This window comes from Capra hircus, chromosome 1 (assembly GCF_001704415.2).
Source record: "Capra hircus breed San Clemente chromosome 1, ASM170441v1, whole genome shotgun sequence".
Lineage (NCBI taxonomy): Eukaryota > Metazoa > Chordata > Mammalia > Artiodactyla > Bovidae > Capra > Capra hircus.
The window spans coordinates 4788954-4801506 of record NC_030808.1 but is presented as its reverse complement, the minus strand read 5'-3'; the positions used below and the strand labels follow the sequence as shown (position 1 = coordinate 4801506).

The following is a 12553-nucleotide window of genomic DNA, read 5'->3' as shown; positions in this document are numbered from 1 at the left end:
ACCATATGTGAACACATTGGAATACAACTCCAGGAGGAAAGATATACCAGCAGCTTTTTTTTTTTTTTTTACTCTCTCTCTCTCCTTCCCTCCCTCCCTTTCTCTCTCTTTATCTTTCATTTCAGAAGTCTAGCATTTCCTTGGATATTTTCTACTTCCTATTCAAAGCAATGTTTCAAGTCATCCCAAGGCTCATTTGTACCAAAATGCTTTCCATCATTATCTCTCAGATCACTTTGTATATTTTAAGAGTTATTTCAGGTTTGAACAAAAGACAGGGACCTTAAACACGGAATCATCCAGAACCACTTAATTCATTCATTTCTTCTTCTTTTTTTTTTTCATTTGTACCTTGTTCAAAAAAGATAGAAAAAGAAGAGAAATCCCAAGTTTATTTATCTGTGAGATGATGCCTTTCAGTTATCGGTAAATTGCATCTTAAAAGCAAGAGAGTTTCTCCCGATGATGGGAACAGAGAATGAAATACTATGCCAATTTAAAATGCTATTACCTGCCCGCATTCCCAATATCTTTTCCCTTGGATGACACTGTTCTGACATAGAGATCTTTTTTTTTTTTATTTCCTGCAATTTTCTTCCATCACACAGGGAGCTTCATTAGAGAAATAAAGCTAGGGTAGGTGCATTTGACAACAAGAGACAAATGATGTTAGTGAGCAGCTCTCTGATGAGGCAGTTTGCAATTTATGTGTTCAGCAGAGTACCTCTCTCTCCGTTGGAGGCAGGCTTGGCATCTGCTTTGAGAGCGACATATGGCTGGTGTAAAGCACCGTCAGTGCCTGCAAAGGTGCGCCTTCCTGCACCCAGGACAAGAAGAGTGTGAACACTCCAACCATATGGAAATTTGGATTTTTCCACGTGCGCTTCTGCTTGCTGAGATGCGGCAGAAGCAAGGAGAGCAAACTGGTTCTGAAGAACCTTTACAGGCAGCTTGTTCCTCCTCTTTCCCTCCCTCCTTCCCAAGGCCACATTCCCAGGAGGTAACCTGTTTCCCACTTCCCCTTGCTTTGGTTTATGCCTTGCCACCATTTGGCTGACAGTGGTGACTGTCTTGCATTTACCTTTTTATGTGAGGCCATTACGGTCAGGAAGTTGAAAAGAACAGTTTTTGACAGTTGCCATGCACAGGCTTTCAAAATCCATAAAAATCCTTCCTCCTCCTCTCATACAAGTCTAGGCACAGGTTATAACACGTTTCTCTTGCAGGGCAGAAAGCATGCTATGTGTGTTCTAAGTCATTTCAGTAGTGTCCGACTCATTGTAACCCACAGGACTGTAGCCCGCCAGGCTCCTCTGTCCACAGAATTCTCCAGGCAAGAATACTGGAGTGGATAGCCATTGTCTTCTCCAGGGGATTTTCCTGACCCAGGGATTGAACCCGGGTCTCCTGTGTTGAAGGCAGATTCTTTACCATCTGTACTACCAGGGGAGCCCATAGAAAGCATTTGAGAGTCTTAACCTAACCCCTGAGGAAGTCAAACATTATCTCAAATGATTTTATTTTAAAGCTACTTACAGTCATCATGCCATCCAAAAGGCCAGTCTCAGGCCTGGGTGGAGCCTGCAATCTTTCCATGGACCACTTCTCAATGATGGCGGAAACGTGGGGGTTGTCAATATTCAGTAGCCGAAACCCAGTCATGTTTACACCACTGTACCTATAGAGTTCCAGATCTAAAGCAAATAAGTCCTGTGCAGTGTTAAAAATGATAAAAGAAGAAAGAGTTAACATTTTCAGCGTTCTTGATGCAAAAGAGAGCTAACGCTTGCAGAAGCAACAAACAGATTAGAACAAGCATGGCAGCGATCATCACACTGGTTCTATAAAAGACCGGTTCCTGTTGTTCTTCATTTGCACGCTGCCTGACAAATTCTAAGGCAGTAATAATTTTCATTTTCATCCATTTGTTTTTGCAATACTGTTAGAGCTTGTATATGGAGAAGGAAATGGCAGCCCACTCCAGTGTTCTTGCCTGGAGAATCCCAGGGACAGGGGGTCTGGTGGGCTGCCATCTATGGGGTCACACAGAGTCGGACATGACAGAAGCGACTTAGCAGCAGCAGAATTTTTAGAAACCAAGAACAGGAATTAAGCTGCCAATAATTAGCATGCCCCTGGACACAGGATATGCCATTCTGGGAAGCTAGAGCATTTTGTTCCTAAGGATATAGTCCTTTGGGGAGTTGAAAGGGGCCTCTGTGTCCATTCGGTACACTGCTTTTGTTTTCTAGATGAGGAAACCAAGGTTCTCGGTGGTGATGTGGCTGACCTGAGAATGATCCACTTGTAGTGGCAGTACCTCCTGTCTCCCTCATAACTTTCTGCCCCACGCTGCAAAGGAGGTAAAGTTTGGATCTTGCATATACATTTGACAGGAAGATCACTCTCAGCAAAATAAAAAAAAATTCCTGGCTCACTGAAACTAACCCATGTCTCATATAACGAGAGCATGAAAATTGCTCACTAGACACAAGCTTAGAATAAGAAACAAATGGTTCTTTTCAGAGAATAAACTAGAGCCTGTGGTTGTATGGATATGAATATCTTAACAGTAGGACTTGTTCTTTTAGATAATGTTTCAGGGGATAAAAACTTGAACCCATCCTAGTATTTTCCATTATATATAAGGGCTGAATTTAAACCAAAAGTTTTGTTGGTTTGCATTTAAAATAGACTTAAGTGATCATTTCAACTTTTTTCCTATAAACAAAGGTTAGACTCTAAAGCATGTCATTAAAATATCTCACATTTTGGAATGAACCAAAATTTCAAAATAGTATTTAATGGTTAATAAAAGAGAAAAAAAAAACTTCCGTAAAAATTTTCTACCAGTGTGACTGCTTTATTGAAAGTACAAGACAGCACATTATCTGCGATGATAGTTGTTAACTAAAGAGGAAAACCTCAGGAACATTTCATGACTTATATGTGTGGAAAATGCATACACATTTATTCTTTTGAATAATTCTTTTCTGTATCACTACTTCCAAGATAACTTTACATTAGACTGTGGAATCTTAAGAATGCAGTTCTGAACTCCTGGCTCATGTGAGAAAAAAATGCACTGCCTTTTAAATTGTTCTGTCTACTTCCCTTGCACTAAGTAACTAATTTTCTTGTGTCTTTAAGTTTCATTAATACTCATGAACAAAACTGGTAAGACAACAAAAGCAAAGCATGGCAGAATGCAGATAAAACCAAAGGAAATTGCTTAAAGAAGCAAATTTAGAGAATAAGATCCAAGGCAGAATGATTCCTTAAGCACACTCAATGAATACAAGGAAAGTTAACTCAAGTTACAGGGGGTCAGAGAGAAAACTTCCAGGATGCATATTGATTCCCTTATTAATTAAACAGTACAGAAATACAATACACTAATGTGAATACGCTAAATGCGTGCACAGTTCATTTGGTCTCCAAATTGTTTCTGTGCAAGATAGAATATGGAGAGTTCGAGGGCCAATTTTCAACATCCCTTTGTTAGTGGAGGATGAGGCAATAAGTAAGAGTATAAAGGCAACTGATCTGTCCTTCCATTGAAGACTAGCCTTCTTAGGTTTCATTGTTTATATTTTTCTCAAATTTCAGTGAAACTAACTCTTAAAGGCATATACACCTGGGAAAGATGGAAAGTTCAGAGGCAGATGGCCATCTCGCCTTGAGTAAGACACACGTGTTCATGGTGATGGGGATGGGCAATATTTGTGAGCAGAGTAAGACACTTCCTAGTTCTCAGGGTCTCCCTTGAGTCTTCTGACAGAGGATCCCATCAGGATGTCAACGAGGGAGTGAAGACCACGGAAACTTGAGTTCAGGAACTTCTGCCCTGCGTCCTACTCTCTGACTCCGAGCTCAGGAGCAGTGATAATTTTAACAGCTGCCCCACAGCATTTGTCTTGTGATGTCCTCTGCAGTCCTTCCTGCTCTCAGAGATACTCAACTGAAGAATGGAGTTTCCTGCTTCCAGAAGAGGTGCCTGAGACCTGTCTGGTCTTGCTTCAAAGGCTGTGCTTTCTCTGATGCACCAGCCTACTTGACCAGATTCCTTTGGGAAAACCATACTCTTATTGAATCCCACAAATCTGGGTAGATTTTAGCTGACACACTTTTACAGGTTAGAAATGGAGGTTGATCATGTGTCTTCTCATGTAAGAGAATGGAGTGTGTGTTGGGAGTGGTGTATTGTGTGTGCGGCTGAGAGCCAGCACATCATTCTGATGTGTTAAATGCTTAAATCATTCTTCCTCGACCTGATAATCTCTCAAAAGTTAAGGTTGTATAGCTTCTTTTGAATGTCTTAGGCTTAGAGCCATGGTTTTTCTTATGATTAAAAATGTTCAACGTGGAAAGCCTCTACCAAATTCCTTATCTTGATAGTTTTCCAAATACCTGACAGGTGACCCCTGGCTAAATCAGCTGTCCACTGGACACAGGTGGAGAAATCACATCAGATAGCATGCCAAGATACACTTTAGTGTGTCCTCTAATATATGTAGCAAATATGATTCTTCTTTATTAATAGTTTGTACTTTGGCAGTTTCTATTTAATGGAAGCTTTATTTTAATTCCTTTCTGGATGCACATGCATTGATGCTAGTTAAGAAAAGAAAGAAGGGAGGGAGGAAAGAGGGGAAGAAAGAAGGGAAGAAATCTAGCATTTCTAGATTTAGAGGGTTCTTAGGGATCAGAATTCCTAAGGAGAGGAGCCTGGTAGGAGGTCGTCTATGGGGTCTCACAGAGTTGGATACGACTGAAGTGACTTAGCAGTAGCAGCAGTAGGAAAATAAAACAAACCTCCATGACAATATCCTGCCTTTGACACCAGGGCTGACTTTAAAATAACCAAAGATTTTTTGATAATGTGAAATACATTTCCACCCGATATGCTTACCAGGGTTGTGAAAAAGTAATGATAGTATTCAGTCATCATGCCCATGAACAGGATCTGCCAAAGAGAAATAAGGGAAAAGGATCAGAAACAGAATTATAAGAAGAAATAGATGATTAGTAGGCTGACTGCAGTAGCCTGGAGACGTAGACTAGGAAGGAGCTTTGGAAATTCAGAGACTCAATAGATAGAAACAAATGATTAATGTGGAGACAAACCAAAGATTAAATGTGGAGCTAGGACCCAGGCCACTGACCTCCATCCTGCGTGCTTTCGTCACATTATGCTTGACCTTCATGGGAGAAATTGGTCGGCTGATCAAATTTAAAAATAGTTCATGCTTTACATATTTTATATCTGGAGTCGTCCATAATGGCACAGAGTCTTGCCTTTTCTACTGCTTGGGTTTCTGAGTAATTGCATGCTGAGATATATATTTTATTGATCTCTTTAGCTTTAGTACTTATCATAATGCCTCAGAGTAAAACTCATTAAATGTTGAATTGGCGATACTGATATGTAGATATATTTAAATGAAGATCTATACATATGCATGTCTCTGAAACCCTCCTGTCTATTCTTTCCCATCTTATCCCACAGAACGAGTAGGGGAAAAGAGAGTTGTTTATAAACAGAAAGATGGAACTATTTTTGTACTTCTTTTCACTGCCTCTTAAGTCTGATTCTGTTACCTAACTGGGAACCTGGCAGTTCCAACATTCTGTGTGTATGGTTTTTATTTGGTGGGGAGGAGCAAAAAAGAGGTAAACAGAAAGGACCAAGGTTCTAAATAGAGGTAATTTCTTAGACTGTGGTCTTTCGCTTGGATTCCTGGAAATGGTGTCCATTGAGAAGAAACAATTCCACGTGCTTTGGAGGTAAGATTGTCATTAATCTTTTAAATCAAGAGGATCACTTTCTTAGGTTTCCCTGGTGGCTCAGTGGTAGAGAATCTGCCTGCCAACCCAGGAGATGAAGGTTTGATCCCTGAGTTGGGAAGATCCCCTGGAGAAGGAAATGGCAACCCACTTCAGTATTCTCGCCTGGGAAATCCTATGGACAGAGGAGCCCGGCAGGCTACCATCCATGGGATCACAAAAGAGTCCAATAGGGCTTAGGACTAAATGACAACAGCATCATCTTCCTGGGGGCCAGTCACTGCAGGACTGGGTGCTGTCTTTTTGGTATCTGCATAGAAATGAATGGAGAAGACTCAGAAATCAAACTTTCAAGACAGTTATCCCCATAACTCAAAGCTGGATTTAAATGAGAATCCCCTCCGGAAGTTTTAAAATCAGATATTCTTAGACTCCATCTCGAAGACCTCTTGAATTAGAATTTCTGAGAGTGGAGTTTCTGTATTTCACAGCAATGGTTGGGAATCACTGCTCTGTGGAAAACTTGTCCATTTGCATTATGGAACAATGGCTTTCATAACTTCAGTTTATGAAGAGGTGGATTGAAAAGGTCTTCAGAAAAGCAATACAAGTTATCAGAGGTTTTGGAAGGTGTCTAACATATGCAGCCTAGAATGATTTTACACCAAAGGGGAGGGAGCATTTGGAGACAGGGCATACATAACATATAGGAGCACAGATCTGACACTTCCTGTGCTTTCATTGCTAACACAGAAACAAGAGGAATATTTAGTGAAATTGTAATGTCATGAAGGTGAGACAGATGACAGGAAACTCTCCCTATGAATCATAAGCCCACAGTATGCAAGTCACTCCTATGGTGATAACAAGACCAGGTGCACAAAAGGATTTTTAAAAGGGTAGAATTGCTTTAGGGCCATCAATAACATTTAAAAGCATGCATGGAGCGGTCTTGTTAGCTGACCTCTTATATCATTGGAGAATAAAGAGCTAACCTGCTGGGGTCACTCAGAATTCAATTTTTCATTTTGGTCGTTAGTGTAATTGCAGCTGAGATTATCTCTTGAAAGGGAACTGGCAAGTTTTATGTCAAGATACAGACCTGGACACTGAGGTTTAAAATATTATTTCTGGAACTGAAAAAAACACCAAGGTACCTGAATTTTCAGTCTTTTATATGGGTGGATTTTTCTTTTTAAACTTTATTACGGAGGCATTTGATCACCAGTTGAGAGTGCAGATTTTTTCTCTTAAAGCAAATATAATTCCTGGAGGCAAATACTCATCTAAAATGTCTCTTATTTAATGTTAGAAAAGAGTTATGCAGAGGTAGTGAATAAACAGCTAATGAACCTGCTTTTGTTGGTCCTGACCTTGGGTCTTCCACATACACTTTTTATCTGATATTCCACAAAAATCCCCATTCTTGACCTTCCTACCTAGAACCTAGGTCAGTGCTTCTTAGAATGACAATTAAGAAGCAAGTATAGTTAGTCATGGATCACTGAGGTGTCAACCTCGTGAACTCTCCAAGACACGGGTGAACGAGAAACTTTTAGATTGAAATAAAACTAATATCAACTCATTGGAAAAGACCCTGATGCTGGGAATGATTGAAAGCAAAAGTAGAAGAGGGTGGCAGAGGATTAGATGGTTATACAGCATCACTGACTCAGTAGATACAAATTTAAGTAAACTCCAGGAGATAGAGATGGATAGGGAAACCTGGTGTGCTGTAGTCCATGAGGCTGCAGAGTTAGACATGACTTAGTGACTTAACAACAACAACAAAAAGTCAGTTTCACCAAAGGTGATTTTTTTTAAACAATTGTGCTTATAATGATTTGTAGACTGATTAGGACTGGCTGGATAGTTGTGTACATTGCATCTTATAGCATTCATATAACGATTTTCTTTCTGTGTCAACATTGGTATTTCAACTAAAAGTCATTAAGGGATTATGAAAATGTCACAGCAAGATAAATGTCAGTTTTTTAAATAAAGAGTGTAATCATGATATGGCAATTTTTAAATGGCTCTTTGCAAAATTGACTTTTTCCTAACAAACAATACTTTAAATTTTGTTACTGTGCTTTGCTGAATCGACCAGGAGGTGCTGACCTAGGCAGTGTATACTTTATCAAGACAGTATTGCCAGGGACTGTTTTTGGCTCTACTGAAATTATTTTTAATGGTGCAAAGCACATCGCATCACACACACTAAGTGATAAACATGGCTGTCAATACTATTTATATTGATGCCACATTCCCCTTAATTACTTCCACCAATATTCTAATAATGGTTATTTCCTAACAAAATTATTTTTATTAAATAACTCCTTGAGATCATATTATTGATGTAGATTTGTAGATGGTAAGAATCTAGCTCTTTCAATACCATTGTATATCTATAGCAGGGATTTATCGAGTACTTATTAGTTCTTCTCGATTTTGCAAGACCCATAGTGTAGACTTCATTAGAGCCACTGCCAATTTTCCAAATTGAAAGGCACATGATAGGATTATATTTTGGGGGTCCTTGAGCTTGGGTGTGGTCATGTGCTGGGTTTGGTCAAGGAAGAGAGAAAGCAACTGATATATGTCACCCTCCTCATCCTGACAGAGATTTCACTCACCCTGGCTAACATGTTAGGTGACTAACATGGTTATCAGTGCCAGGCAAACTGAAGTTTTTTGTTTTTTTTTTTTCCTGAATAAATACAATTTTCTGTTTCACGAATACTGCAGAATATGTCATGAGTGTGTTTTGATTATTAGGGACTTCAGGGTCAAAATTGTGGGTCCTCCATTAGCAACTCATCAGGAAAATGGATATATATTCTATGTGCTAATGTCATTCAGATTTATGGTTTTCTTATCTAATTTTCCCCTTGATGCCAACCCCTCTCCTTTCTTAAAAAATATTTATGACTTTGTTTCAAATTATTTTTCTAGGCTTGCTTTGATTCTTTGTATAATAAAGATATAACATAAATAATAGTGGTTGAGAGAAGGTTAATAATTTTCTTTTTCCGTAAAGAAAGATGAACTATTTCGATCTGATGTAACTGGGCTGAATAACAAAAAAGGCCTCCAACAAAATACATCATTAATCATACTCTATGTCCTTACAGAATCAGTTATAAGAACTCAAAGGTTTTCGTAGATGGTGACAGTTCATGTTATGTGTCAACTTGATTGGGCCAAGGGGTGCCCAGATTAAACATTATTTCTGGATGTATCTTTGAGGGTGTTTCCAGATAAACAAGCTTTTGAGAAAGCAGATGATCCTCCCCAGTATGGTAGGCATCATCGAATCCCCTGAGAGCTTGATTAGACCAAAAAGGCAGAGGAAGAAGGAATTTACCTCTTTTCCTTCCTGCCTGACTGCTTGAGCTGGGACACTGGCTTTCTTCAGGCCTAGGGCTGAGATTTTCACCACTGAACTCTTCTGGTTTTCAGGTCTACAGTTTCAGACTGTAATTACCCCACAGCTTTCCTGGGTCTCTAGCTTGTAGACGGTAGATTGTGAGCCTTCTCTGTCTCTATGGCTCAACTGGTGAAGAATCCACCTGCAATGCAGGAGACCTAGGCCCAATCAAGGAGACCTAGGTTCGATCTCTGGGTTGGGAAGATCCCCCAGAGAAAGGAAAGGCTACCCACTCCAGTATCCTGGCCTGGACTCTATAGTCTGTGGGGTTGTTTAGGGGAGGCACACTGACTGAAACCACCCACCCTGGCCAGACACCACAGTGGCCATTTCATGAGTTGTTTTACGACAGGAGGTCCCTGTAAGGAACACAGAACTAATAAGCCACCACCAACCAGAAGAGTTCAGGAAAGGTCAAAAGGAAACAGCACATGTCCGACCGCCTCCCAGAATCCTTCTCTCTGGCATCCATCTTGGCTGAGCAAGGCCTGCACCACCAGGAAGGGCTCTGAGTCAGAATAATTGACTAAAGACAACCTGGAAACTAATTCCATCACCATAAAACCGGAGACTGCGAGCCATGTGGCAGAGCTGTTCTCCTGGGCTCCCTTACCCTTCTGCTCTCCACCAGGGTGCCCTCTCCCAATAAAATCTCTTGCTTTGTCAGCACGTGTCTCCTCAGACAATTCATTTCTGAGTGTTAGACAAGAGCCCAGTTTTGGGTTCCGGAATGGGTCCCCTTTCCTGCAACAGGGTCACAAGAGTCAAACAGGACTGAGTGACTTTCACTTCATTTCACTTCCATCTCCATAGTTACATGAACCAATTCCTCATAATTAATCTTTTCATGTACATTTCCTATTGGTTCTGTTTCCCTGGAGAAACCTGGCTAATACAGAGAACAATAGAAAAATACTAAAAATCCTACATAGTCTGCATACTTATGACGTTCCATTCTATCTAGATAACAGTCCATATACCAGTGAGGCGAAGGGTGACTGACACCTAAATGAAGGCTTTCTCTGTATCAGGCTACTATAGATATGCCACAAGACTATTCTATTGCTTCAGTGGTTAAAAAATAATTATAGTTTCCTTTTTTTTTGTAGTTAAAATGAATTATTAAGAGGCAGAACAAAACTCATTGCCAGTTGACTCTTGAAAGAACAGTCTAATGACCCCTCTGTTATTAAGATGCTTTGAAATATCAGCTCAGTTCAGTTCAGTTGCTCACTCGTGTCTGACTCTTTGCAACCCCATGGACTGCAACACGCCAGGCCTCCCTGTCCATCACCAACTCCTGGAGTCCACCCAAACCCATGTCCATTGAGTTGGTGATGACATCCAGCCATCTCATCCTCTGTCATCTCCTTCTCCTCCTGCCTTCAATCTTTCCCAGCATCAGGGTCTTTTCCAATGAGTCAGTTCTTCGCATCAGGTGGCCAAAGGATTGAAACCAAAGGAGTTTCAGCTTCAACATCAGTCCTTCCAATGAATATTCAGGACCGATCTCCTTTAGGCTGGACTGGTTGGATCTCCTTGCAGTCCAAGGGATTCTCAAGAGTCTTCTCCAACACCACAGTTCAAAAGCATCAATTCTTCGGCATTCAGCTTTCTTTATAGTCCAACTCTCACATCCATACATGACTACTGGAAAAACCATAGCTTTGACTAGATGGACCTTTATTGGCAAAGTAATGTCTCTGCTTTTGAATATGCTATCTAGGTTGGTCATAACTTTTCTTAATAGTTCTTGTCCAATAACTGATGGCACCACCTTGGCCCAGCTGCTCTCTAGAGTTTTTACAATAGAACCTCATGGTTTTGTTCACAATAACACTGACTCTTCCTGATCTAGCTCTATTGTTCTTGGAAAAGACTACCTCTTGGATTTAGATCAGTAAATGTTATCACATACAGCCTGAGCATCACAAAGGCCATATTTTAGTTTGTCTTGACAGCCCTCATTCAAGTCTAGGTGAAGATAGTTTGGGGGTCTAATTCCTGTGATTGGTGAGAGAGTTGGTCTATAAGACACTTAGAAAGTCTCTGGGTAAAAGTCTTTTCATAATGTGTTCTGTTATCTTAAGATGCCTATGTTATATTTCAATTGAATTATTTTCCAGAAGGCAATGCAGAAATATGAAGACAGAAACTCACAAACTCTCAGCATCCATTGCTAAAAGCAATTCATATGTCACAAATAATTGGCATAATGCTGCTACCATAGTAGCAGAACCTTAAAATGGAACCTGAAGTATTCCTAAGCAGTTTTGAGGGTTTCTTGTAATATTTATAAGGGTTTCTATCACTGTACCTTTTCGTTGAAAAATAGATGTCTTTGAAGTTTATATTGACTAATCTGAACTGTATTGCTCCTTTTATAACCTTCTCAATATCAGGATACATTCTAAACCATCAGACATGGTTTCTAGTCAATAATTTCAAATGAACAGCTTCCAAACATGTGACATGTGATGTGGCTAAAATAATTGTTTTACCAAGATAGAAATAAGTTATTTCAGCATAGGAATAATCTTCAGGAAACAGTTGAATAATATCAAGCCTCAGAGAAGCAATTTTGAGAAGACTTGATCTCTAGGGTGTAACTCTTTCTCACCTGCCAACAGTAGTACTTCTGGCTGTAATTACACTATCCTCTGAGCAGAATGCATCTTGGACAACACAATTTTTAACACTGGTCATCAGTAGAACAAGCTAGGTATAAGTAGGGCTTTAGATCAGTTTTTATTGGTACAAAAAGGAAAAGACACTCATATTAATGCTTCCCTGGTGGCTCAGATGGTAAAGAATCTGCCTGCAGTGCAAGAGGCCCAAGTTTGATCCCTGAATTGGGAATATTGCCTGGATAAGGAAATGGCAACCCACTCTAGTATTCTTGCCTGGTAAATCCCATGGACAGAGGAACCTGGTGGTCTATGGGGTTGCAAAGAGTCAGACACGACTGAGAGACTAACATTCATACAACAGTAAGTGACTATGACACGTCCACAAAGGGAACAGCGGAATGTAAGAAAATAGCACTGGATCCCTGAAAACCCTGATATACAGAAAACCACCCATCTCCTTAAAGAGTGGGCTGGATAACGGCCCTTTAAACATGACCACATCCTAATTTCCAGAATCGGTCAATATGTTACTTTACGTGAAAAGGAACTTTGAGGATGTGATTAAAGATCTTAATTTATGGGAGATACTCCTGGTTAGGGCTTGCCTTGTGGCTCTGATGGAAAGAATCTGCCTGAAATGCGGGAAATCAGGGTTCAATTCCGTCATCTGAAGCTCCAATACTTTGGCCACTTGATGCGAAGAGCT

The 12553-nt window shown here is 40.2% G+C and overlaps 1 protein-coding gene across 7 annotated transcripts in view; it reads right to left on the bottom strand.

The window, feature by feature from the left end:
* The window catches only part of GRIK1 (glutamate ionotropic receptor kainate type subunit 1), a 464784-nt gene that overhangs the window by 125688 nt on the left and 326543 nt on the right, over positions 1–12553 (bottom strand). For all 7 annotated transcript variants that reach the window (XM_018049047.1, XM_018049094.1, XM_018048953.1 and 4 more), the window contains exons 5-6: positions 4913–4966; positions 1537–1710 (exon numbers count right to left, since the gene is read on the bottom strand). In XM_018049047.1, coding sequence (XP_017904536.1) covers positions 1537–1710; positions 4913–4966 — 228 coding nt within the window. The remainder of the gene's footprint in view (positions 1–1536; positions 1711–4912; positions 4967–12553) is intronic.